The sequence below is a fragment of the Vipera berus genome (genome assembly GCF_964194415.1).
Source record: "Vipera berus genome assembly, chromosome: Z".
NCBI classification, from domain to species: Eukaryota; Metazoa; Chordata; class Lepidosauria; order Squamata; family Viperidae; genus Vipera; species Vipera berus.
The window spans coordinates 72,181,124-72,208,850 of NC_138205.1; the positions used below are offsets into that span (position 1 = coordinate 72,181,124).

At 38.6% G+C, this 27,727-nt stretch overlaps 2 protein-coding genes and 1 long non-coding RNA gene across 4 annotated transcripts in view; 2 read left to right on the forward strand and 1 right to left on the reverse strand.

Moving 5' to 3' along the window:
- Nucleotides 1–10,863, forward strand: part of LOC308678031 — a 27,261-nt gene extending 16,398 nt beyond the window's left edge. Inside the window, exons 2-3 of the long non-coding RNA XR_014028581.1 lie at nucleotides 8,710–8,816; nucleotides 10,279–10,863. This is a non-coding gene — a long non-coding RNA (uncharacterized lncRNA). The remainder of the gene's footprint in view (nucleotides 1–8,709; nucleotides 8,817–10,278) is intronic.
- The window catches only part of EPDR1 (ependymin related 1), a 16,928-nt gene extending 2,051 nt beyond the window's left edge, over nucleotides 1–14,877 (reverse strand). Inside the window, exons 1-3 of one of the 2 annotated variants that reach the window (XM_081344829.1) lie at nucleotides 13,966–14,626; nucleotides 6,810–7,018; nucleotides 5,541–5,760 (exon numbers count right to left, since the gene is read on the reverse strand). In XM_081344829.1, coding sequence (XP_081200955.1) covers nucleotides 5,570–5,760; nucleotides 6,810–7,018; nucleotides 13,966–14,216 — 651 coding nt within the window. In that variant the 5' untranslated portion in view covers nucleotides 14,217–14,626 and the 3' untranslated portion in view covers nucleotides 5,541–5,569. Of the gene's footprint in view, nucleotides 1–21; nucleotides 5,761–6,809; nucleotides 7,019–13,965 lie in introns of those variants that run through there. The other variant, XM_081344830.1, reaches the window with a different exon arrangement.
- A 3,195-nt stretch (nucleotides 14,878–18,072) lies between these two features.
- Nucleotides 18,073–27,727, forward strand: SFRP4 (secreted frizzled related protein 4; the record flags this gene model as incomplete). The annotated part of the gene is made up of 6 exons (XM_081346223.1): nucleotides 18,073–18,526; nucleotides 19,357–19,434; nucleotides 19,556–19,621; nucleotides 21,807–22,005; nucleotides 26,302–26,365; nucleotides 27,539–27,727. The coding sequence occupies 6 exons, from the start codon at nucleotides 18,073–18,075 to the stop codon at nucleotides 27,725–27,727; spliced, it is 1,050 nt and encodes a 349-aa protein (XP_081202349.1).

The following is a 27,727-nucleotide window of genomic DNA, read 5'->3' on the forward strand; positions in this document are numbered from 1 at the left end:
CTTTTACTTTACCTTTACATCAGAGTAGAAAGAACAACTGGAATACCTGACCAATTATTGAAGAAATAGTTATGGAGAAATTAAAATTAAATTTCAAATCATCCTTGGACTGCATTATTCTTTGTTAATACAGGAGAATAACAATAGGGGTGCTTTCATCTTTCAATATGGGAATAAATATATCTTAAAATGACCTTAGCGAATTATACATAAAAATGTCTCATTCCTGACATTTCTGAATTAATAAGCAGATTTTCTAGGTTTACCACTTCATAAATTTTCAGAAGGAATCATTACATTATACACTCTTACAACATGAGTAAAAATAACTAAAGTTAAAACATAAGAATTTTAAGAACTACTTTTTCAAGTTGCATACTGAGAATCCCTGGTACACAAGTCATCTAACATGGAATAAAAATAGTCGGGAAACCTCTTCAAGGTTGTGCTGATATTAAAGTTATTATCACTGTTGTATTCTAATTAAAGAATAGCTTACTCGGTATAAAGAGACCAAACTAGAAAAGAGATACAGCCTATAAACAAAAACTGGGGGGATATTAATAACAAGTGAAGACACTAAAGTGTTCCGGGACTTCAGAGTTCAAAAGGACAAGCACGTAACATCCCAGACTTAACAACTGTTGATAAGATAAAAAGGGCTGGATAGTGGACACTAATAATGGAGACAACCAGGGCTTTTTTTTCTCATAGAATGCTCAGAATGGCGTTCCGGCACCTGTTTTTTTGCCAAAAAAAAAAAACTGCCTCTATTGGCTTTAGGAGTAGGCAATCTTGGCTCTTTTTTATGACTCATGGACTTCAACTCCCAGAAATCCTGAGCCAGCCACACTGAGGGGAAAGAGAGAGGTTTCCAAGCTGAGCCATACTGGCTCAGGAATTCTGGGAGTTGAAGTCCTTGAGTCATAAAAGAGTCAAGGTTGCATACCCTGCACTAGAGGAGGACATTAAAAATTATTTACAAGGTTACTTCTTTAGGAACTAAACATCTGCTTTTGTCTTTTGGAAGGTAAAATTAGATAACAAAATAATCTATTTCCTACGTTAACATCTCTGCAATGAAATCAATAAAGGTAACAGGAATGAGAAACATTTTTCTCAATGTAATATATCTAATTTAGCTGATGCTAGAAAAAAATAGTATCTTTTGTACATACTCTATTACAACTAAACCACTTTAAATTAAACAATTCTTAAGAATTAAATATTCTTAATTTGGACTTTACTTTTATTGTTTGGACTGTTGTGTGTTTTGAAAAATATATTATTTAGAATCTAGTTATGTTGCACTTCAGTCTTTAAATAATTAACCTAGTATATACATAACAATATATGATATATTCCATGGTGAGCTTAACATCAATAACAACATTTATTAAAAGGATAAAATAATTTCTGGTGGTATTATCTGTACATTACAATTTTGTTCAGTCACAATCTTTCACTGTGCAATGTTGCACAGGCAAGCTGTCTGCAGTGAAGGCAGGAACTTTGTACCCCTCCCTGCTGCCCAACTACACCATCTCAACTAGGTAAGATATTATTTGCAAATAGGATGGTAATAAACAATTTAGGCTGCCTTTACCTCAGGGCTTTTCAACCTTTTCAGAAATTGTACCACTTTTAGGACATGACAATATTCAAGCACCACCAGTGCTTAACAAGGTGTCAATAAATTGATGACTAAAAAAGGGGGGGTATTTTGGGTTTCATTGGTTAGATTCATTTATTGTTATAGAAATGGTTAGTTTACAATATTATAGAAAAACAAAAAGTTGACGTTCAATGCTAATGCTTCCTTCTACTCCTGTAACAGAGGAAGTCAGAAGTCAGTGTCTTTTTTTTCCCCTTCTTCCCCTCATTTTCCCTTTTTCTCTCACCCTTCGCTCGCAAAAGCCCCCCCCCCCACTCACTTTGCTCACAAAAGCCTCCAGTCGCTCTCACTCACTCGTCTGTCTCTTTCAAAGGCACCTCATTCAGTCTCTTCCCCACTCATTCCGTCTCTTTCAAAGGCTTCTTGCTCGCTCACTCACTTACTGCATTTGGAAGCAACGGGGCAGTAAGTGAACGAGTGCCGGTGCTGGAGGCCATCAGCTGTTTGGCACCGGAGACCACTGCCACGAGGAACACAGCTCTGGGTCAGGGTTCGGAGCAGCTCCGGGTGGGGGCTCAGCACAGGCCGCGGCGTGGCAACTGTGGGGAGGGGAATCCCCGCGGCCTGTGGCTCCAAGCTGCAGGGGCGGGGGTACAAAGGACAGGCAGTGACGCCGTAGCAAGACACCGGCATCGCTCCCAGTGACAGTACCTCTGAGTTCCGGCACCTTTTTTTTTTTTTTAGAAAAAAAGCACTGGAGGCAACAGAACAAAAAAGAAAGAACTGGAGAAAATCAAATACCTATAGAACAACAGCAGCAAAAGAAAGCAAAGACAATACCAAAAGTAATAGGTGCCTTGGCTGCAAATTCAAAATATCAGGGGCAGTGATTGAATAACCACAAAAACAACTAGGGTTACAATATATATTTTTCTGGGGTGAAAAGACTATAATCAGAGTATTGATACAGATTTTATATATGTCAGTTATTTTTACAGGTAATTCTTGAATTACAAATGTAATGAAGCCTGCCAATTACATGTGTAACCTAAGGATTTGTTAACTGGATCATGTTAATGAGTCCATTCCTCCCTCTTCCCAATGTATTTACAAATCAAATACACAGGTTATTAAGAGCACACTGGGTACCTCAGGAGTGGGGAAGACCATGGGAGGCCTAGTGCATAGACAAAGCCACTGCTTCCAGCCACCCAAAGCTTCCCTTTGTGTAGCGGTGCAATTAGCAAGATCCAGGCAGGTTTGGCACTCTAGCAAGTGGCAGGGCAGGGCCATGCCCATTTGAGAGAGGCTGGGCCTCAGTGGGTAATGGGAAAGGCTGGGCCAGTGCTTACCAGTTGTGCTGCTGTGGACCTGGAAAGCTTGGTGTGCTGGCTGCCCTGCGCCCCTTGCTTGCCGGGCACACTCTGATGGAGATCTGGCAGGCAGGAAGGTGCCTGCGGACTGCAAGGGTCACCCCAGGCAAAGGAACACTCCCGAGTGGGGACAGCCAGATCTTCATCAACCTGGCCTACTGCAAGCATTCAGGTGTCCCCGGCAACTGTGGTGCTGATTTAGCAGTTTAGGAACTGTTGCTGAAAATATGCAGAGGGAGCAAATGGAACCATCCAGGCTGGGCCAAAATAAAGCCTGCAGGAACATAATAAATCTCATGTTCTTGCATATGCTTGTCTTCCCTGCAAAAACACTTTTCCGAAGAGGATGGAAGCATATGTAAGAACACTAGATATAAGGAAAACTGTTTCATATCAACATCTTGAGCTTTGGAAATCTTCCAAACGCAACTGAGTGGTGAGTGACGGGTGAGGAAGAGCATATGGAATACAGTGGGTTACCAAAGCTGGCCCACTGCCTGTGGAGACTCGGTAGGGCATGATTTGGGGAAAATAGGCAGGAAACATATTCCAGCGCCTATGTGGTTGATTGTAAGGATGAACGACCGCTGTGGTGCTGTAACATATCTAACTTAGGGACCAAGTCATAAGTACTTTTGGTGAGGGTGTTGTAACTTTGAACCATTGCTGAGTGAACTGTTACAACTCAAGAGTATCTGTAATTTAATTTTGATTATATAAAGAGCAGATCTTTGTATCATCCATTAAAACTTTTTTCTTCTTAAATGTTTCCATTTCCAAAATTAATAGTGCTGACTCTGGTGACTACTCTTAATCTTGCTGACATAACAATAATCTTCACTATATTTACTTCTCTTCTGGACTATCAGAATAATAACTATACATTGCATATTTCTTGTTTTATATGTTGCCAAGTTTTCTGACAAGACATTGTGCATGCTTTAATAGTGATTATAAACACAACAATAGCATCAGATACAACTATTCAGATAGAAAAAAAAAGATTTATATATAGTTTCTCATTCTCTATATCACAGCAATTCACGTAAGCCACAAGTGTCGAACTCGCCGCATCACATGATGTGTCATGACGTATTGCAAGGGTTTTTTTTGCATTGCCAGAGCTGGGGTAGGCATGGCCTCCGTACAATGCAACCGGCCAATGGGCCAGCAGTTTGACACCCCTGACCTAAACTTTAAATCAGAGGTCCCCAACCTTTCTAGGTTGGTGGCCCAGAGGGAAAGGTAGGGGGAGGCATGGGGCTGCATGCATGCGATGCAAGTGTGGGCGGGGCTAGTGCCCGCACGGTGCTAGGTATAGGGCTAGCCCCATGACACTAGAAACGGGCCTAGCACTTGGGCGATGCTCGGGGCGGGGCTAGCCTCCGGGCGATGCTTGGGGCAGGCCTAGTGCCTGCATGACCCTCAGTGGGGGGAGCCATTCACGCAGCTCATTCAAGAGGCCACAGCCCGGTAGTGGGCCATGGCCCATAAGTTGGGGACCCCTGCTTTAAATGACTCTTGACAGAAACCTTTTTCATCTATCTGGCTGACCAAAGCGGGAAGGCAGGATATATTGTGGGTCCCATCTGTTAAGGAGGTTCACCAAACAGGACCTAGAAGAAGGGCCTTCTCTACAGTAGCTTCCTTCCTCTGAAACATCATTTCCTTGGAAGTAAGGTTAACCCCCTCCTTGCTACTTTTCCAGAAATCCCTCAAGATATAGCTCTATCAGCAGGCCTGGGGACCCCAGACTGATTCAGGCCCTGTCAGTGGCTCTATACAATTGCATTTGTTCCCACACCATTGGGAATGTGTCTCCTGGGGTTTTTATATTGTTGGTTTTTAAATGATGTTTGATACCTGGAGTCATTATGTGTGAGTTGGGTTGCCATAGAAATCTATTTAATAAATAAATAACAAGAGGATCATTTATTCACTATAGCAGCTTTGAGAAAATCATTTTGCTACAATGTGCCATTTTATGGGTATGGGGGAATTCTCAGTCATCCAGGTCATGGTTGTCCCAAAGGTGTTTTTTCTCTTTGAGCCCTGCAAATGGCCTCAACAATTCTCTAAAAGAATGCAAATGACCAGCTATCTGCAAGAAATATAAATCCTTCCATTTCCAACATCCAGTCAGAGCTGAAGAAGCATCTTGGATGAGAAGCAAAATGTCTTCAAAGAAAAACAAGAAAGTCCAGTTGCCTTGTTAAAAAGCACCTTTGGGTGCCATTTTATGGTAAGACTTATCTACTTCATATAGTTTTCCCAGCGCTCTAAATTAACACATTCATATTTTAATGTGGTTTTAGAAATATATTATACCCCTTGAAAAAACAGAAAAGCTTCTGCCAGAGGATGTTAGCAGCTAAAACAAATAAATATAAATGATCATTTGCTTACAGTTGTAGGAGAACACATTTAGAATAACATGCCTCAAAAAATATGAGTTTATCCCTTTTCTAGTCTGTTAGAACCTGCATTCTGCAAAGTGCAACAGTCACATTAGACATTAGCAGCTAGTTATTAATAATACATATTGAGCTTACATATGCACTGTAGAAGCCAAGATCTACCATCAGCATACATAAGTCATCTTTTCTGACTGAGCTGTCTGGCAAGTGCTGGGAGGGATGAAAACAGATGGGTCACTTATCCCAAGCTTGAGATCAAAAAAACGAGTGGAGGTTGTCACGCTGTAGTTCTTGGTGTAGGTTTCCTGAACTGGATAACAATCCTTGACTGTGTAAACTCCCACCCAATTTTCGACTGTAATGAAAAAAGCACAAATTCTTACTGCTTCTAGAGAAAAGCATGATTTTTTTCAATTATAATAAGACAATAATATAATTAAAAATAATAATTTCAATTTTCCTAAGCTTGTAAGACGCCCTGAGTCTTCGGAGAAGGGCGGGATATAAATGGAATTTTTAAAAAAAATACAATCAATCTTAAGCCTGCTTGCTAACTCTAGGAATTAATTTCATTGGTTTTGATGCAATCACTCTGCAGTGAATGACTTCAGAGTTAAATGATATTCTAACACGAATGGGAAGTTGGTAAGAGCACCACTAGATGAAAAAAAGCACCAAATAGTTGCCTCTTGTAAACAATTTTTTAATGCTTTCAAGTCAGTGTTGATTACTGTAGTGCCTGGAAAAATTTTGGATGTGATTTGCCTTTGCCTCCTTGCTAGGGCTGAGGGAATGACTGGCCCAAGATCACCCAGTTAATTTTAAGCCTAAAATGGGACTAGAAGACATCATCTCCTAGTTCCTAGCCTGATGTCTTAAATATTATACCAAACTGACTTCCCTTACAAACTTGAGTGTTTTAAATATCCAGGTCTGTTCAAAATCTACAGGTTAATACTTTAGTACTCTGAATAAACATTTATATATAAATTTGTTAATATAATTAAGTATATTAACAAATTTGGAGAACTGTGAATTTTTAAGAATAATTGTATTTTGGCCTGTGTATTGTAAAATAGGCAACAGCATCTGACAAGCCATGTTTCCCGTCCTATGAATTAAGTTAACTAAACTGCAAACATTTTGCAAGTCTAGGAGAAACAATGTTATAATGTTTTTAAAACTGAAATCTAGGGATATATTCAAAATTAAGACTACAAAATATTTTAAATCCATATTTGAATTAGTCAATGCTTATATAAAATGAGAACATAAAATATATTTAGCATATTTTTGTACATTTGCTGATAATCACCTAAAAATGATAACAATATAATTATGATTCTGTTCACATGGGGACAAATTGTCTCATTTAGGATTAGAAAATAATAATATAATGCTTACATTTCCTAGCTGGCTTCCTGTCAGACCATTCCTGGACCATAATTTGATCATCTGGTCCTCCGATGTAGTACTGATCTTCATAGGTTGAGTTGTCAGGAATGTCGTAAGGGTCCCATGGCTCACTCAAAGAAATCTTGGAACACATCTTTGTCTCTTGTTCAATCTGATACATCACTGCATCTTTATAAAGATATATGTATTCAAAAAACCTGAAAAAGAAAGAAAAAGTGGGGTAAGGTTCTTGTTCAAATGTAACATAACTTAGAAGATATATTTCATTGCATCAGTTACATCTGTCCACTACCTTTTAATCAATAACTAAATATTAGTTATTGATTAAAAGGTAACAGATAGATCTGTGGATTTGTAAGGTGGGTTAGAGATTTCAAAGAGAAATTATTAACTTTATCATAAAACTACAAGTCTTAGAATACCCAAGTGAATTCCTATTTTCTTAACATAAAAATAATGTATATTTTTGCATAGTTTATATGTTAGTGTCTCGATACCAATAACTGTAGGTTTAAAACCCACTTTTTGCCTAAATTATAGACAACTGCCACTCCTCTTCACCTCAGTTTTTTCCATCTCCAACTGGGTAAATTTGATATTGTGGTCAGAAAATTGCAAACTGTAGTCTGTAATGCAAGCACATATTTTTCAATACTTACTTGAGAACGATGTCATAATATATAGGCAGACATTTAAAAATCAAGATCTAGCCATGAACATAATCAGTCTGGTAATTATACAATGATAACCTGAAGAGAGCTGAATTTAAGCTTTGATTATTTGTGTATATACAGTATTATACTTCAAAACAGTCCATAGATTAAAAAACAATTCCCTTTACACACTAAAGAGAAGGCTATGCTAAAACAGTCTCATGTGCAGAATACTGAGTATAATCAAGCAGAATGCCACTTTCCCTTGTAGTATAATGCAATATTGAGGATAAAGAGAATTGGAAAAGGAATTTTTAATTTTATACCCATTAGTTTTCCATGAGCCTATTTATAATTTCACTTGAGAAATAAACCAGGTCCCAAAATGTAGCCTGCTAATGAAAAAAATGCCAAGGAAATTTGTCAGTTACAATAGATGCAAGAGAGATTAAATATTTTCTCAGCACTTATTCTGCATTGACCAAAAATGAGTTGGAAATATTAAATTGTTAACATTTTATTTGTTGACCATATATATCTTTAATCTATATGAGATTAAAAACATTACAATTTTTAAATTTCAATTTAAGCATGCTAATCCATCTGCAGATTAAAGTAGAACTGTCTGGAATTCTATTATCTCAGTTTATTATATTTTGTATATCTTGTGGCACTGAATCAAAGATGGTTTCATTACAACTGAAAATATCCAATTATATTTTGCATTCTGGCCCTGCGTTCCACTGTAAAATCAGATGAAAAACTGAACATAAAATGATTCAACATGTAAAATTTGGAATTACTCTCATGAGATTTGTTCTCCGAGCTTGTTAGATGGTTTCCGAACATTTTGTTACAAGGTTATGAAACATCTTCAGCACAATTTAGGGGGTGTCGGTGTTCTTTTGTTTCAGGTGTGGGTGTGTCAAGTGAGGATCTTGTCACAAGCTATACAGACATTCGCTACTATTGCAGTTACTTTCATCTTTAGCTATTTTGTGCCATGGTCAAGGTAGAGTAAGAAAACATATCCATTATTTTTTAAAAAAATCAAGTGGTCATCGACTTATGACCACAATTGAGCCCAACATTTCTGTTGTTAAGTGAAACATTGTTAGTTTTGCCCCATTTCAACGACTTTTCTTCCTACAGTTGTTGTGAATCACTGAACTTTTTAAGTTAGTAACACGGTTGATAAGAGAATCTAACTTCCCATTGACTTCGCTTGTTAGAAGGTCGCAAAAGATGATCACATGACCCCGGTATACTGCAACTGTCATAAATCTGAATCACCTGCCAAGCATTGGAATTTTGATCACATCGCCACGAGGATGCTGCAATGGTAAAAGGTGTGAAAAACTGTCATAAATCACTCTTTTCAATCCCACTGTAACTTCCAACAGTCACTAAATGAACTGTTGTAAGTCAAGGACTACTTGTATTATTTAGTGTATTTCTAGGAACTCTATATGAGACGTGTAATTATTTTGTGGAAGTTGGAGTTAAAATTATTTGCAAAATTCTGTCTTCTTCAATACATTCTGCAGTGAATGGTTAATTTATTTTGCCATGGCCTTCATGATGCCATTTAATGATGCAGTGGAAAAGGGAAGACGGCTCTGCTGTGCACACACACACAAGTGCGGAATGATATCCTGGTTGACTGTCAACCAACAGCATGTGACTGCTATTTAAAATTTTATCAAAAACTCTTTACTTCCAGGCTTTTGGCAAAACACCCCAGAGTGAATAATGGGTTCACTTAAAGAGTAACACACTAGCTTAATAAGATACACAATTGTTTAATAACAGCAACATTTGCTCAACAACTGCCACATTCATTTAGCCCCCGCCACCATAAAAAAAGGTTGTAAAATGGAGCAGACATGCAAAGACCCACTTTACGGTTATTATTACTTATGACTGTAATTGGCGGATTCCATTACAATCATAATTTGAGGATGACCTGAATGTTACTAACCATATATATACCAACTATACATTCTTTGAGTAATTTCTATCTTGTGACTTATTCTGAATGAGAAATCCCATTAATAAAGATAAATAAGGACTACCTATAGGCAATTAATTATAACTATTTTACTCTCATTATTTATCCATGAGACATTGTTCCATCTTGCTTTTCCAAGACTACAATTATCAGTTAACACAAATTATTTTTCTATGTGCTATATTTTTGTTTGATTTGTTTAATATCAATAGCACAAAACCTTCTGTCCCAGTAGCATGAATCATCTTTATCATGATTCTGTTCATTATATATATTTTCTTTTAGAACTCAAAATGTTTTTATCAGTGGCCAAACACTGTTTTCTTAACTTCTTGCCGGTAAGGATGCTAGCATTCCACAATTTATGCTTTTAAAATCTTCACAAGTCAATTCTTGCTTGTTTTATGTAATTATTTAGTTATATGCCAAATGATATACTGAAACTAGTCCCACATACTGATACATCCTTTTTCTACCAAACTATATAGAAAGTTAGACAAACGTTTCAATGTTGAGCTACATAATTGCTCCACACTGATATATATTCCCATATATATTAAAAGGTCACCGCTAAGTAGTACTTTGTGTATATTTCCCCCAAAGTGGAATTAATTTAATAAAACAACAAACTTTTAGCCATTTTCTACAGAGGTGCAGGAAAAATAAGTTACCTTATTATTCTTGATTTTGCTTTTTGTTATGTTTTATTAATTTCATTATATTTCCTTTGATTATAACCCTTTCTAAGTCCAATATAAATGTACTAAAACATAGTATTAATATTCTACCCCAGCAGTGAACTTGTGGCTCATCCAAACTGAAAAAATCAAAAAAGCCCACAGCAAGATGATGACTCTTCATCCTTGGATGGCTGAAATTGAACAGACAGAAGACATATCACATTATCTCTGGAAAGAAGTGAGGGATGATGGTCACACTGATACAAGGAAAGACGGTGACTAAATCAATAAATGAAGCCATTTGGTAAAGGTTAATAGTTGAAATTCATTGCAAATGTCCTTAAATGAAAATAGATGCTGCTTTCTTTGGAGAGCTATCCTGAGACAACATCCTGTGAATCTTGGCTGGACGAGATCTTATCCTCTCTGAATCAACAGAAGGTCAAATGATGTTAAGGAACCAGAAGAGAACAATCAAAATAGCCTTTTCAAACAGAAAGAATTATAAGTAGTGCCAGATGTAATCATACTTCAGAGCTGAGTCACTGTATATTATCAAAGTGTATCCTACTATGGACTACATCAATGTTATACAACTGAACTTCTGCAAACAGAATATGACAACTCTTCTCCCTACTGTAATGACTCCCCAGGCAGATGCCATCCATTAATTACTGGACATAGTTGGAGTGGGGGGGGGGAACAATGCTCCTATAGTAAACACGATCTGAGTATGAAACCATTCAAAATAAATTAGTAAAAGCAAATCTTATGAATAATAATAATAAAATAACTGTAATTAATTGCCTGTATGTCTTTCCCACATATATTAATGGGATTTGTAATTCAGAGTCAGCCCCAAGATGGAAATTGCTCAAAGAATGTATAGTTGGTACAGATATGGTAAATAACATATAGTTAGTCCTTTGGCCAAGACTGTAATCAATTAACAGAGATTATTTTTCTATGTGCTATATTTTTGTTTGTTTTCATTTTATGGAAAAGAATTTCTTGTAACTTAGCCTCAAACAAATAGCTGAAGAAAAATGATACTTTTTCACATATTATTTCTTTTAAAAAGCTTAACTACTTTAAACATAGTGTTGCTTCTTATCAGTTCAGAAGGAAAAAATGCAAGAATGCCATTTTCCCCATGTGGAGAAAGAAAAAGAAAGGCCTCTGTAATCACCATGGGCTCTTCCTGTCTACCAACACATTGCAATTCTCACATGCAAGGAATGACACACAGGTACACATATATTATTAAAAGTTCACCATTTTATACATAACTTTTATTTAATTCTGTGGACAGCAATTATGAGACGAAAATGCTATAGAAATATAATTAAACTTGGACCTGAATGTCATTATCTGAAAACTGCTAAAAATTCTAACACAATAGTTGTATTAATGTGTTAGATATAATTAAAGGGTATATTAACTAAACTTTTTTTTCTTCTGTATGTGAATTATTACTTTTCCATGCTTTAAATGTTTATTTGCGTGAATAAAATACATATGAAAAAAATTGAACATTAAGGATTGTCACAGTTAATTATTCCCTATTTTTTATAAACATGAATGCTTTTTGAGCTGATAATTCTCCATTGTAAACTGGCATTGTTTCAGTTAATTAATTTCTAATTTATGAGCAGGTAGTCTCCAAATTAACTAAAATTAATTCTTACATCTGCCCAAACTTCTATAAAACATCCACAATAGGTTCCTACAACCAATTTTTTTGTGTGTATCTACACTTGTACCAAATTCATTTCTCCTCAGCAGGATTGACATCTCTGATTTTGACAGAACAATTTCAGGGTTCTGGTATCTATTAAAACTCAAAAAAAACTTGCCTCTTCAACCAGCTCTTGTCCTTAGAATAAAACCAAGCCTTTCCGATTGTTAAAACCAGATTACTTTGAATGAACTGTGTTTAATTGCACATTGTATCAAGAATCATTCAGAATATCTAGATGAGATCTAAGGTGTATATTTAACCATGATGTTAATTCCTTTTTCTAGAAAAGCTTCTCTCTTTCCCTACAATTAAAATTCAATAGAAACCACCAGCATGTTTTATTGCATTACTTCTATTATAAGGGTAGCCATCAGTTTCTCATCTCTGCCATGCTGGAACTTATGCCAGGATGATTCGTTAAATTTTATCTTGATTTTCTCTTTTCAGACACAAGTCTAACATTACATATAATGTAGCTGAATTTTGTGACACAGCAGTGAAAGATGCAAATTACAAGAATACTATTCTTGTAACAAAGAATAAATACTATGCCCAGAGCTACTTATGTTGTTAGAATTGTAACTGAATAATAGTTTTAAATCAGTTTTTAATTATGCTATATGATCATGCAATTTTATTGTCCAACTCTTTTACTGTTCTGATCATTAAACAAAAAAATTGTGGTGATGATGAGGATGAATATGTATCTGTGTGTATACCATAGTTGTGCCAGTTCTTCACCATGCATTTTAATTTTGATTCATCTCTATTTGCCAATAGACCACATTGTATAATGTAAATCATTCCATTTCTTCTAATGCACTCATCTGCAAGCAGAGAAGCTACCTTGTAAGTTCAAGACTTTCTCTTTAAAGAAAAAGTGCATGACAACATCTACAGAAGATTCCCGTTTTTAATGCTAGTTTTTACTTCCTTAAATTCCTCAGCTAAAAGTTCAAGTCTCCTGTTTTGCAACCAGATACAAAAAGTAGGGTGTGAATTCTGCAGAAGAAAGAATTCAACTCACCACAAAAGCTTTGTCTGCTGTAATATGCTCTTCTCCATATCTATGATAAGTAGGCAACCTGCTTCCTTGGTACCTGTCCTCTTTAAATTCTAATTTTCTGAAAGCTTGGAATGGAATGTTATGGAGCCAAAATTACACCATGCACAAGCAAACTAATACCATAGTTGGAGGTGGGAGAAATATATTTGCATAAATTTATGAAAAGCCTAAGAAAGGTGAAACAGCTCGAGAATAGCCACAAGCCACACGTTCAGTTGACACGGAATGCTGGGAAATTAAAAGAAATAGAAAAAATAAGCCTAAAAGAAAACGGAACAGACTATTCTGAATATAGCCAAATACTAGGTGGGGCAATAAGGGCTCCAATAAAGACCACGGGAAGAGAATTAAGTATCTTTAAAGAGGCTGGAATTCTACACAGCATAATCATGATCCAATTAAAAGTGCCAATCGATTATTTTTACTGTGTAATTATATTAACCAAACATGGAACTAAATTGGGGCGTGGTGAGGTGGTCAATATCTTTTTTTTGTCCCAGGTTTTGTCCGCTGCTTCTTGCGCTCTCCCCCCCCCCCCGCAACTACAAAACATTCTTTAGGGCACTACTACTGCGTGGAGCTCTATTGAATTGCACCGCTGGGACCCACCTATTGGGTATTCATTCTGCTTTCTCAAAGTCTCACCTGGAGCCAACACCCTATGCGAACACATAAACCAACATTTTGGGGTTGGGCTTCTTCGGAGCTGCAACAAACCACACCCGCCACTGAAAAGCAAGCGGGATTTGTTACCAGCCTGCACAAAACTCCCTCCTCTATTAGCGGATGATTCAATATGCGCGTGTGCAAGTTTTGCAGGCTTCCCCGATCCGGTGCGACAAAGCAGTGTATGGGATTGGGTAGAGGACTTATTCCCCGCCTCGTGAAAGGCGAGGCTGAAAAAAAACCCCAGTATTTAATGTGTGCATGCTGGATGTGGCTGTCGCAGTGATTTCTTAAACTCCACCTGAAAGATAGCAAGGGGAAACTTACTTCTTGCAAGGGATGAATCTCTTTTTTTCTTCCAGAATACGGAGACGCTGGTTTGGATTGTCATAAGACACCACGGCGCGGATATTCCTGCCGCTGCTGTGGTCGTACTCCACCGTGCGGCCCTCCCATTGGAGCGGGGCCTTGCAGGGGACGGCCGGTTGGGCCCTTGCTGCCCAGATCAAGCTTAATAAGATGTTGCTGATCAGCAACGCGGAAAAGCCGCGGCTGAAAGCGATGGCTTTGAGGGTCATGCCTTCGCCCACGTTCTCTTCTGCCCCGCTCGCTTAACGCTGTAGATTCGGCCAGAATCCGTTCGTGGGCGGCTCTCTTCCCTCCTACGGCGTGTCCCCGATAGTCAATTGCAGCAGTGTCAGATCTGGAAGGCTGCGAAGGGAAATGTCTGCGGCTGCTCGCCACGCCGCGATTGGACAGGAACTGCAGAGGGAGCTACCGCCACCGCTCTGCCAAAAGAATCTCGATCTTTACCCAAAGAGCTCTGCGCTTCTGCACGGGGAGAAGAACGAGGGTCTTGGTTTTCCCAGCTGGATCATAATGGCTGCAGATCGCCGGCATGGTGCTCTTTCTTGCAGGCTTAACGGCAACGTTGCCGATGTCCTAAACAGGAAATATAGTCGATGTCGTCAACTGGGGTTATATCCTCACGATTATAATCGCAGGTAGCATTACTAAGCAGGCTGAAGTCCTCTGTCTGCCGAGTTTGGTTTCCTTTGGATGTTCTTGGAGGCATCTCGTTACAAAAATCTGGAGGGCTACTAAGTGGCAGAACTTTTTTTTTTTGCTAGAAATTACAGCAGTCATTCAATTCTAACTCATTGTAAGCAATGCAGTATATAGAATTGGATCCTAACATTGATTTATTTTCTTGATCTATTTATTGGGAGTTTTTATTTCAGTGCCTCTACATGCGATTAGAATCAGTTTGGTGTAGTCAGTGGTTAAGGTATCAGAGTGAAAACAAGGAGAGAGTGAGTTCTAGTTTTGTCTTAGACATAAAACCAGCTGTGTCATCTTTAAGAAATCATTTTCTCTCAGCCTTGGAAGGAGGCAATGACAAACCACTTCTGAAAAACCTTGCCAAGAAAACTGCAGGGACTTGTCTGGACAGTTTCTAAGAATATGACACAATTGAACAGAAAAAAAATCCATTTGAACCCATTCCATAGTGTGATCATGTTTCACAAACATTGGAAGTGCATATGTATTCTGGTGATTGTCCATTTGCTAACAAAGCGATTAATTATAAGGTCCTTTTCACATTTTCATGGAAATAAAACAATTATCTCTTCACTGACTTTGCCCCAAGTTGACTTACTGGAACTTAGATAACTTCTTGAGGAAGCTTCTTGGAACTGCAAATCAAAGATTATTGTGGAATTGTTCTTATTTTTCCTCAATAATCATCTTGGTTGCTTTCTGGTAAGGAAAAGAACCAAAATGGAGAGAAAACAATGAATGAGTCAGCACATGAAAGTATAATGTAGATATATATTATATTGTATATAATGTGGTTTACATGTACACATACATTTCTATTGTGAACTGTGTTTTAAATATCTCTTTCAATCCCACTTTTCTATTCCTGGATTAACAATAAGTATAATACCAATATCAGTGATCACCTAAATAGTTTTTCAAAGCACCACTTTCCTTTAAGAGGTTCATGTTCCCTTTCACTTAGAACTGCATGAAAGTGTCTAATGAATCTCAACTTTAATCTTAGAGAAGCCAGTTTAGAACAGTGTCATTTTGGAAACAGTAGTTAGCTCAAATAGGCACATGCATTTTATTATAAACTTCACTGCAAAATTGCTCAGAATGGAGGTAGAAAGTACATAATGATGGTTTTCAGAAGACAATTTGTGCCCAATAATTTAGACTAGGACATGGGCAAATAAATGCCAACTTGAAGAGACAAGCATGGCAATGAGCTTCTGACTGAAGATAGTGGGAATTATAGCCCAGCACTTAGTTGGAAAACAGTAGGATACATTGTTTGAGAAGAACAAGTGTCTATGCTGCAGTATGCTATGAGAAGCCAATATTAAAAATGATTATTCAGAAATAAGTATTTACTCATAAAAAGAAGCGGTAGTTTTTTGATAAGATACAGTGTATCTCTTAATTATTTTAAAGAATGATGTGAATGTTACATGAAATTTATAAGATATCTAATTAAAAATTTCTGAAGTTTTGATTTGTTCTTTGAGGTCATCATGGGCATTATCAATTAAGGGTCAATTAATAACTGAACCCCCATTCAGTTAATTATTGTTATATTGTTATGTTGTTGAAATTTGTTTCTTCCTTCCCCAAATAGTTATAAAAGAACAAAACATATATAAGTGTTGCGCTTTCCCAAAGTGCTGTATTAATATGGACTTCATGTAATTCTGCCATTGGCCTAAGGCATTCACTACCGTTAGATGCAATGATTATTTATTGATTTTAATGGCTTGCCAAAGAACCTATCCCTACAGAGAAAAGATCTATCTATGCTCATTAATCATGGTAGCTGAATGGATACTATCCTGTTGAACTATTTCTAATTGCCAGATGTTGGTATCAAATAAAATGGGATGGTACTGTTGGCAAACTTTCCAAAAGTATATCATTGACCAAATATAACCATCAGTCAGTCAATCAATCCCTAGCTCCTTTAATCTTGGTCTGCTATAAGACAGTTCAGGTTCTTAGTTAATAAAAGAAGAATTTGAAAACTTAACCATTGTTAGCATGGCTTCTGTTCAATAAATACCTAGAAGAGATAGGGATACACACTACTGTATCAGCATCACAATTGTGATAATAGAACATATACTTGGACTTTTTTTGGATTTGATCAACTTTGTTTAACTTGGAAAATAAATAAGACAATCAGGTATGGTTAATCTTTGGATAGAAGACCATCAGGGAATTTAGGGAGACCAAACAAGAACTCCAAACCCATGTATATATACATCCATGCAAAGTCACCAGGATACACAACTTGAAAGATATTATTTTATCTTTATATGAAACACAAAGTCATCCAGAATTACAGGAAAAGTGTAATGCCACAAATTAATTATGCTACCTCTGGCCAGTGATACTATTATGTTTAAGTGTTAAAGACTCTGAATTAAAGACAGTAGATTATTAGATTGAAGAGCAGAAAATGTAAAATTGTTATTAGAACTTATGCAAGTGCTAAGAGTTAGTACTACAACAAACTTGTTTTACAAATAAGTGGAATAATATAATAAGGGAGGGCATATAACTGATAATGCTTTAAAGAAGGCTCCACATTTTCTGAGTATCTTATTTATTAATATTAGTACAATCAAGAATTTGCTAAAGTATTGGAGTGGGAAAGGGAGTTGTTTCTATGCTGGATTTTTAAACTACTCTTGAGGATTTTATTTTAATGGGTTTAACTAATGAAGAAGGCTTAGTTTCAAAAGTGGAACAAACATTTGTTAAAGTTGTCTATTTCCTTCTCTAATCCCAGATGAGGAATTTACTCATTTGTGTTGAAAATGATCTTTCTTCTTTGGATAAGGGAAGGCTTGTCAAATGCTCCTGGCTTTTCCTATCCAAAAAACTACAGTATTCTGCACGTGTATAGTTTGATAAAACTCGGGCCTCCAGCTCACCCCACCCCCTCCCCCTCTTCTACACAATCCCACTGCTTCTTCTCAATGGACTTGGATAATTCATTGCCTGGATCAAATCCCTTGCTGGGTTAAAAAACCAAAAACCTGAGAGCTAGAGAGCGTTGAGGATGGCACTTCGGTGGACGTGAGTTACAGTTGGGACTTGCCTTGGAAGAAGCTCGGTCCGCACAAAAGATTCCCCCCTCCCTTCTTGTAATGACCGGGCCGGAAAACAGAAGCCAATTCGCACGTCATTGGCACAATCGGTTATAAATAGGGTCCCCAACCCCTCATCTGTCTATGGTTGCCTCTTGACTGAGCCTCGACGACCCAGCTTCACACCCTCTGAAGGAGATCAGGCACTTCCCTGGCGGCTCTCCCTCCCGACGGGGTGTCCGCTGCCTAGCACGAAGGTGCAAGCAAGCGGTGAGGCGGCGTCCGTTCGGTCCGGAGGATGGTCCTGCTAGTCCTCCTGGCCTGGCTCTCGCCCTGGCTTTGCCGGGCGGTTACGGCTCTGCTGCCTGGGTCTCCCTGTGAGCCGGTGCGCATCCAGATGTGCCGGCATATGCCCTGGAACATGACGCGGATGCCGAATCACTTGCACCACAGCACCCAGGAGAACGCAGTCCTCGCCATCGAGCAGTACCAGGAGCTGGTAGACTTCGGCTGCAGCCCGGTGCTTAGCTTCTTCCTATGCGCTATGTTCGCCCCCATTTGCACCGTGGAGTTTCTCCACGACCCCATCAAGCCCTGCAAGTCTCTGTGCCAGCGAGCCCGCGATGGCTGCGAGCCCCTCATGAAGAGATACAACCACAGCTGGCCCGAGGGCTTGTCCTGCGAGGAGTTGCCTGTCTATGATCGGGGCGTATGCATAGCCCCAGAGGCCATCGTTACGGATCTCCCCGCAGGTGAGGCGAAGGGGCAAGTTAAAGTCCAAGCGGTCCCAGGCCAACCCTATAATTCAGCTTCCCAAGAACAGCTCTCTTGGCTGGTTGGCTTGGGAGGATAAAGCAAGGGGATGGCGCTGCGGCGGGTGGGATAGGGGCTGGTCAGGAGAAGGAAGGGAGAGTTTCGGGATTCGGGGGGGGACTTTCCACCAGAGAGAGGTGCCTCAAGGGATTTGTACCCACGCCATTTCGACCAGCTTTCAGAAGTGCTCGTTCCGAAGGAGTGGCCGGGCCCCGGGGTAAGCCAGCCCTTGAGATATTCAAGGGAAACCCAACTGATCCTCTGCCGCTAATTGTGGGCTCTAGCCTTTTCAGACAGCTTCAGGATCCACCTCACGATTTCGCCCTGGGTCCAGGTTTCTTTAGTCGGAGGAAACTTCGACCAAGCCGAGAGGGAACTTTCCCTCCCCTCCCCCAATCCCTTCCCCACTGCCGGTCGGCTGACTTTCCTAGATGGTCGTCGCAGGCCAGGTCGGATTTCAGGTTCTCTTTCATCCGGTCCGCTGGAAGAGAAAAAACGACTCTCTTCGGAGCCAGCCTGTTCCGAAAGTGGCAAGAGCGGGGCTGGCCAGCTTGCTAGCTTTCTTGCAGGTCAGTGCACCTTGTGTGTGGTGGTGGGGGGGGAGGGCGTAGGTAAGTCTGTGTATGTGTGAACGCAAGAGGATGGGCTTTGGAGATGCGCGGATGCTGTAAAGCCTCTCGAGAGATGAGAGGAAACTCTCCCTGTTCTGTGTCTTCTTCGCCTTCCAACCTTTCATTGCCCCTTTGGGGTGACTTGTTTTCTCGTTAAGAGAAGGTGAAGTGGATTGATTTTTCGGAGGATGTGATGCTCCACGAGAAGCCGCTGCTCCCAGAGTGCAAAATGCCTAGTAAGTGCCCTTTCTGTCTTCTTACTTGGATGGGGCTCACTTCTGCCGGGGAGTTGGCGGCGATGAGAATTTACCTCTTTCTTTTCTCTCTCACTCTCTCTGTTTTTAAAAAAACGTCTAGATCGCTGCAAATGCAAGAAGGTGAAACCCACGCTGGCGATTTACCTGAACAAAAACTACACCTATGGTAAGAAAAACCGCAACGGCTGCTGGTGCTGCTGGTGGTGGTGGTGGTGATTGCAGACAGGCAAAATGAGCGCGATTTCCTCACTTCCTCCCCTTCCTAAGAGGGAAGTGCTGGGATTTTCAACTCGTTAAAATCGGACCCGTTAATTATCCAGAAAAATCTGAAAGTAAAAAAAAAACACCACACACAAGAAAATAAAATTGTGCCGCCTTGTTTTTTTTATTTTGTTTCGATTTTCCTTAAATTTGGAATTTCTTTTATCTTTTATATATTTAAGATAGTCCATCTTTGAGTAACGTGTTTTTGGGAGGGAAGACAAGTTTTTAAATAATTCATTTTTTAGATGGAAAAATATAACAATGTGGTTGGAAATGAGGAAAAATATACCATCATCTGAATTTCATACCACAAGCGAGGGAGGGACAGAAGGAAGGAAGGATTTCACACTTCTGTGAGAGGAACCATCAGTTATAGTAGCATTTTCTCCCTTTAAAGCTGACATTTTCCCTTGCTGCTTCCAGGTATGTAACATCTGCAATGTCTTGTTACACATTATTTCAGAGCTAAGGTCAGTTGATCTGCTGCTCCTGTGCCCAGAAGTGCATTCTGGGAAGATAGAAAAGAGATAAATTTCTTTTCTCCTGATCACTAACCAGCCCACTTTGCAACCATTTCTCTCCAACGTGTATCTTGGGTTCTTTACATGCCTGTCACCTTTCCCGCCCCCCACCTGCTTGATAGCAATAAGCTTACAATAAGATATATCAAAGCAGAGATCTACCACTTTATTTAAAAAAAGAAAATGAGGTGTTGACCCTCTGTGCTTTTATACTATTCTATGAAATATTTCTATATCCTTCCAAAACATGTCTATCTGATTGCTTATAATCTTCAGTTGGGTGAAACAGCATCATCATCATCATCATCAGAACTGTTTTTAAATTGGTGTGCACTAAATGGACCAACATACAGAATGTGTCCAAAATCTGGGATTCATAAGCTGCCACGCAGCTAAAATTTTGCAAAGTTGTAGCTGCTTCAGTTCAGCCATGGTCATGTGATTATCATTTCCAATGCTCCCTGAATGATTCCTACAAGGAGAGTCATTGGGAAAGCTGATAGGAAGTCAGCAATCATTCCCATTCCCGCTGCTTTTTTTGCACTCCCATGATAATTCTGTTGATCTGTTTTGGTAAGTCTCTGGGGGAAAAAGTGACCCAACAAGTCACAGGTTATCTAGTTATCTTTAATGTAAAGCCTCTAGTTTTCCTTATCACTATGTCAAGGAAACAAGGTGAGGAGGCTGAACTGGAGTTGTTGCTTATTTCCCAGATTCATTCTATATGTCAATTTCAATCACTCTCCCCTCTCCATGAAGTAAGATACCTGATTTACCAAGCAGATAGTTAATTTCGTGTCAGTTGCTCTTCTCAAAGAGCCAAAAGTGTAGGCTTGATGCATTCCAACTGAGGTCATTCCACAAGCTGTAGTCATTTCTGAGAAAGCCCTGTTTTGCAAATGATCACTTTCCTATGTCTTAAGCAGTGGCATCAACAGTTGCCACAACATCAGTTGGGACACATATTCCAGACTAAAAATGTCGAAGTATTTTTAAAGCTGATCACCATTGTCTTGCATTTGGTCCTCAAACTGCTTTAAAAATTTCCAATTTTTGCTAGTACAAACAACTGTCTGGTTAATAGTTTGGCTTATAGGGAAGTGTTAGCAAAGAAATAAATTCATATGCTTATCTTTTAAATATTAGTAGTCTAAGGAAATGTTTATGCTATTTATAACAACTTTCAGTTGGAGCCTTTGCCCAAACATATTACATGTTATACTTTTTTATGACTAGAAAAACAGCTCCTACATGTGGCTTCTGGAAATCTCATTTGTTTTCAAAAATGCTTATCCTTTGTTGAACTAAGCAACAGTTTCACATTATACATAAAGATTAGTTTTGTTTAGTACAGAGATGTACAGTGTTTTAATGGCTTGCCTGCCTGCTTGAACATAGTAGAAAAAAGAAAAAAGAGGGCATCCTGATGGGCTCACAAAAGCACCAGAGTTCAGCAGAACAATCACTCCGGTAAATGTATTGGGTAGAGAACCTTTGTATGTGTTTCTCGATGCAGGTTTCAGTATGTTTCTCTGTACTTATTTTCCATTATTTTGCTTCTTGCAGTTATTCATGCTAAAATAAAGAGTGTGGAGAGAAGAAGTTGCAATGAAATAACCACAATGGTTGATGTGAAAAATGTTTTGAAATCTTTGACTCCAGTTCCTCGTGCTCTAATTCCTCTATATACTAATTCTTCTTGCCAGTGTCCACCTCTTCTGCCAAATCAAGTTGTACTCATTATGTGCTATGAATGGCACACCAGGTAAGTGATGATAAAACAACAAGGAAGCTATATTAAGATTTATAGCACCACTATTTTATACTGATGGTGCACAGCAAACTGTACTCGTTACTTGAGATTTTTAGCAAAATGAATGCACATAACTTTGGAGACAATACATATATGTACCAGAAAACCTACATACTGTAGAAACTACAGAGCTGGACTTGAGACCTAGATTCAAAACATTTTTCAACTATAATGTTCAGCAGATCATTTTGGTAGCAATGCCTTATCATAAGCCCTGAGCAGCAGTCTCTAGCATGAGGAAATATGATGCAAATACCACATCCATAGGTGTGAGTGCATTAGTGCTTTAAAAAGATGAAGGTAAGAAACAATAAAACAGATGTATTTTGAAAAATTAAGAAAAGGATAAACTTCTGAGTTTAGATTCTGAAAGAAGTGGAAGGGAAAATGGGTGAGGGATTGTAAAGTAATAAGCACAATATTGGTTAATCTTGAGACATTTTAGAATATCAATACAAAAGGGTGAATGTTTTCAAAATTAAGGTCAGGAATGGAAATGGATTAGAAAGAGTTCTACATTACATGAAACAAACTTGCCAGTGATGTTTCCAAAGGTCTTTGAGGTTTTAATTTTATGTGTTTTGTCAAAAGATTTGAAAAAAAACCCAGTAAAAACAAAACACTGAGTTTCCCATTGAACTCAGCCATATATAAACAGAGGTTGAGTTACAGTGGCTTTTAAAAATGTCAGAAGTAACGGTCACTTACTTGGAAAAGTGCTGAAGAAAATACCACATTCTTGTTTCTATCACAATTTCTCCTTTTGTGATTACATTGTGGGTCTTGGTCTGGGATTAAAGGATGTGGAAACCTTAAGTTGAACCAGAGCCATTGGAGCAGGATTTGGGTTGCCTGTTGCTTGTGTTGTAAGATAGAAACCTTTTTAAAAATGTTTTCAATAACTGCACAAGCAAATCAGCATATTACCCAGATGCACATATAGATTCAGGTTGAGTTATCCAATCGTGAGTCAACTGAATAGGATATATGCAAGCCCATTGGTCTTTCCCAAGATGGCATTCTCCAACTATGTTCCCTAACTAGGAACCGGGTACAATAGGTTGAGAAAGATGAAAAACATTCCTTGATAGTTTCTGGCCTGTGTTTCACTTTGTTAAATAAACAAGGCTGCAGCAACTCTTTTAGGATTGTGTAACACCCCAGCAACTTAGAACTAAAAAAAAGAATTTGCTCAAGGCAAAACAGTGATGATGAAATATGTTATACAAACCTTGAGCTTTCACTGCTTTGGGGAGATTTGTATCAAACCTGATTCCAAATATCTATTGGATCAAAGGAAACAATCCCCAAATAATATTATGTTATACTATTTTATAACTTTGAACTAGAATCTAATCCAGCCTCAATGTTTTGGATCCCAATAGGTACCTGATAAACTAACCAATTCACTCTAAATGATTTCTGGAATCAATTTCCAGTAGAAAGGTATCCATCTATGAAGCAAACTAATGCATTTTAAATAATTCTATATATCATTGGTCTATACTATATATATTCTATATTATTAAAAATTTAATACAATATAAAACTGCATATAACTGATGATTTTTTATTGATAATTGCTTTCATTATCCCAGAAGTACTTCTTGTAAATTGTTTTGGGAGAAAGGCTCATATCTTTCCACAATGCAGTATATAAATATTCTTTTTCATTTCACCAAGCTCAATTTACTAATGAAAACTTTGCTAAAGAGAAATTAAAAGGGTAAGTCCCAGTGACAATAACCAAACCTTAAAAAATTATAGATTTCTCACTTCATTGTAGAGAAAGTAGCCCAAAGGTGGTGAAAGTGATGCTCTGAAGGTCTTTTATTGTTACATTGGTGAAAACTCTTACCATTTTTTTTAACGCACTGCTGATTACCTGGCATTAAAAGCAAAACATACGTAGACCACGCTCATATCAATTGAGACCTTGGATCTTCAGGTTCTAAAGCACTCTCATTTCCCATTATAAGGACAGAAACTACATTACTCAATAGGTGGCATGATTAATGCTTTCCGCTATTAACATTAGTGTTAAAGCATTAAAAAAGGGACAGTTCTTTAATTCTTCTAGCCATAAACCATCAAGGCACTCTTTTTTGCCTGCCATTCACTCCTTTGGCATTGAAATCAAAGGTCATACAAAGTAAGAATAGATGAAGAGTCCTGATAAATCAGGTTAAAAAACCATTGAGCCCAGTTTTCTGGGTTATGTATGTGATAACCAAATACAGCGGTGGTCCCCAATCTTTGAACTTGGTGGCCTGGCCAGGGTGGGGAGTCAAGGAGAGGGGGAACCGGGTTGCAGCTCAACTTGGGTGAGCAGTAGGCCAGTGTGCACACACATGTGCATGCAGCTCAACTTGCACAACTTGCTTTGTGCACAAATGCATACAGCCAGCTCGCCACTTGGCCAAATTGAGCTATATGTGTGTGTTACAGCCCAGCCACTTGCATGGCCCAGTTGTAAATAGGCCATAGTTTGGTAGTAGGCTACAGTCCAGAGATTGGGAACCCCTGAAATACAGGAACCTTACAAGTTTGGTGCAGGAACATTTTCTTTCTTCTGTTCCATAACAACTGGTATTAAACACATTAAGCTATAAGATAATATTCATATGTAAGGAAAGCTATGTCAGGATGCTTTTTGTTGATTATAGCTCAGCTTTCAACACCATTTTGCTGAGCACTCTCATCGAGAAGCTGACTGACTTGAAATTTTCCCCCTCCATCTGCGATTGGATTCAAGACTTTCTTAGGGACTGGTTACAAACAGTAAGGGTTGGGTCTGCTTTGTCCACCCCCCTGAAGCTTTGCACCGGCTCGCCACAGGGCTGCGTGCTTAGCCCCTACCTGTACTCTTTGTACTCATATGACTGTGTTATCATCCGACCCATCTACTGTGATAATTACGTTCGTGGGGATGAGACAGCATACAGGGTGGAGGTACAAAAACTATCCATATGGGGTTGTAACAACAACTTGCACCTGAACATCGGCAAGACGAAAGAGATGGTGCTAGACTTCCAGAGGAAAAAGGAGGAACCTGCCCCACTTTACATCAGGGAGGACTGTGTGGAGAGAGTTTCCTCCTTTAAATTTCTGGGAGTCTACCTCTGCAAAGATCTGACCTGGAACATTAATACAACCCAGGTGGCCAGAAAAGCCCAACAGAGACTTCACTTTCTCAGGGTCTTGTGGAAGAACAGGGTAGAACAACGGCTAATGACCCTCTTTTACCGGTCTACTGTAGAGAGTGTCTTCTCGTATGGTATTGTGGTTTGGTATGCTGGTCTGACAGCCACAGATAGGAAAGTATTACAGAGGGTGGTGAGCACAGCACAAGACATTGTGGGCTGTCCCCTGACACCACTGAATGACATCGCCAGGGCTTGCTGCCTTGGAAGAGTGAGGAAAATTCTCAGGGATGACTCACACCCTGGATGGTATAGCCAGCCGTACCAACAGGCTGAAGAGCAACTTTTATCCATGGGCTGTTAGGCTTTTGAATGGAAAATAATTTTATAAACTTTATGCATAATCGACTTGCGAGGCTAGTGCGTTGTGCAATTAGCTCACATGGTGTAATAAGATGGAGGGTTTGTGTCACTGTAAGTTGGGGGTGGGGGCACAAAGGGAGGCTCAGCCAATCTCAATGTATACATGGTTGTACTTTGACAATAAAGGTTCATTCATTCATAAGCAGCCAGCCAATGGTAACTGACCCCTTATGAAGTTGGCCAGTACAGGTAGTTCTTGACTTTCAACAGTTTATTTAGTGATTATTCAAAGTTACAACAACACTGAAAAAAGTGCTAATGACCATTTTTCACACAACCATTGTAGCATCCCTGTGATCATGTGTTCAAAATTCGGACTTGTGGCAACTGACCCATATTTATGATGGTTGCAGTGTCCTGGGGTCATATGATCACCTTTTGTGACCTTTCGACAAGGAAGTCAATGGGGAAGCCAGATTCATTGAATAACTATGTTACTAACTTAACAAGCAGTGATTTCACTTAACATCTGTGGCAAGAAAGGTTGTAAAATGGGGCAAAACTCATTTAACAAATGTCTCGCTTAGCAGCATAAATTTTGGGCTTAATTGTGATCTTAATTTGAGGACTACCTGTACATTTTAAAGCTATCTAAACTGTTGGTAATAAATCTCATGACTAAAATGGGATGAAGATTATATGCATTTCTATTCTGATCATCTTAGTTATGCAATTGTTTTAGATTGATGCTTCTTGATGAGTGCTCAGTGGAAAAGTGGAAGGTTCCATTAAGCAAAAGGTTTCAGGTAAGAACATATTCTTGTAAGCATATAGAACGGATGGGATGCATAACAGCAAGAATTATGCTAGCCTATATCCCAGGATCAAAGTAAGCAAGAATAAAGAAATACAAATTCTCATGGCATTTTTAAAAAATTCATTCGTATGTGATGTTACATAATTAGAAATATAGATAGAATTCTGGAATGATGAATCAGCATTTTCAACACTGGATACTGTTATTGTTATGCTTAGTTAATTAAGCGCATGTCTACAAAAACCATACTAGGAGCATATTTGCATAAGTCCTGTTAGTATACAAATCAGCTATTATTGTTATGAACAGAATACTGAAGTTTATCGTTCTGCACTACAGGATTTCAGGGTGAGGTATTGTAATGACCACTTCCTTAGCACGCTGATCCAATTCTTTTTCCAAGTGTTCTGGGGAATTTTTTTTTCCTTTTGTATTTAATTATTTGTATTTCTGGAATTTTTCTCCAAAACCACTTTGCATATATATTAGCAGAAAAATAAAAGTTTTAAAAGCCATTTTTACCCCCACTGAGGAATATATTTTTGGAAAGAACTATTTAACAGTGTTTTAGCCCTAAGTCATAATGTCACCCCTACTCCAGCCCATATACTAAGATTTTCATGAATTGAAAGAACAAATGGAGTATTTAAAATACGTATATAGAAGTGTTAGCTAGGTTTGACCACTGATATATTATTTTAAAAGAAAAATTGGATAAGTGAAAGAATAACATATAGTGCACTAGAATAGATTTGTGTGGCAGGGTTTTTATAACACAGGTTAGAACACTTGAATATAGAGCAAATTGTCCTCCGACTCAGAGCCTGATGTATCTCTGTAGCACAGAGGTGTCAAACTGCTGGCCCAAACTGCTGGCTCATCATACAGAGGCCGTGCCCACCCCAGCCCCAGCAATGTAAAAAAAGTCATGATACATCACGACACGACACATGACATGGCGACTTTGACACCCGTGCTATAGGGAAAGAAATGCTTTTGTTTTATAGTTTGAAATTAAATTCATTTACTTTTTTTCTAATAAGTAATAGGGCTATTCTCAGTGCTTCATTGATAGTGAATATCCATGATTAGGAGAAGAAATGGCTTCCAGTACTACCAAAGTTTTCTGAATGCTAACATTATTTTACATTATGTTTCCTAGCGATGGGAACAGAGACTTCAAGAACAGAAACTACAAGCAACCTCTAATAGAAACCTGAATTCCAGAACTGCTGGTCATGTTGGGACACCAAAACAAAACTTAAAGAAAAGTGGTCCTGTGCTCACCAGTTCCAAGAAGACCAATAAGCTCAGAAATCACCAGAAAGAAATTAATTCTAAGAAAATATGA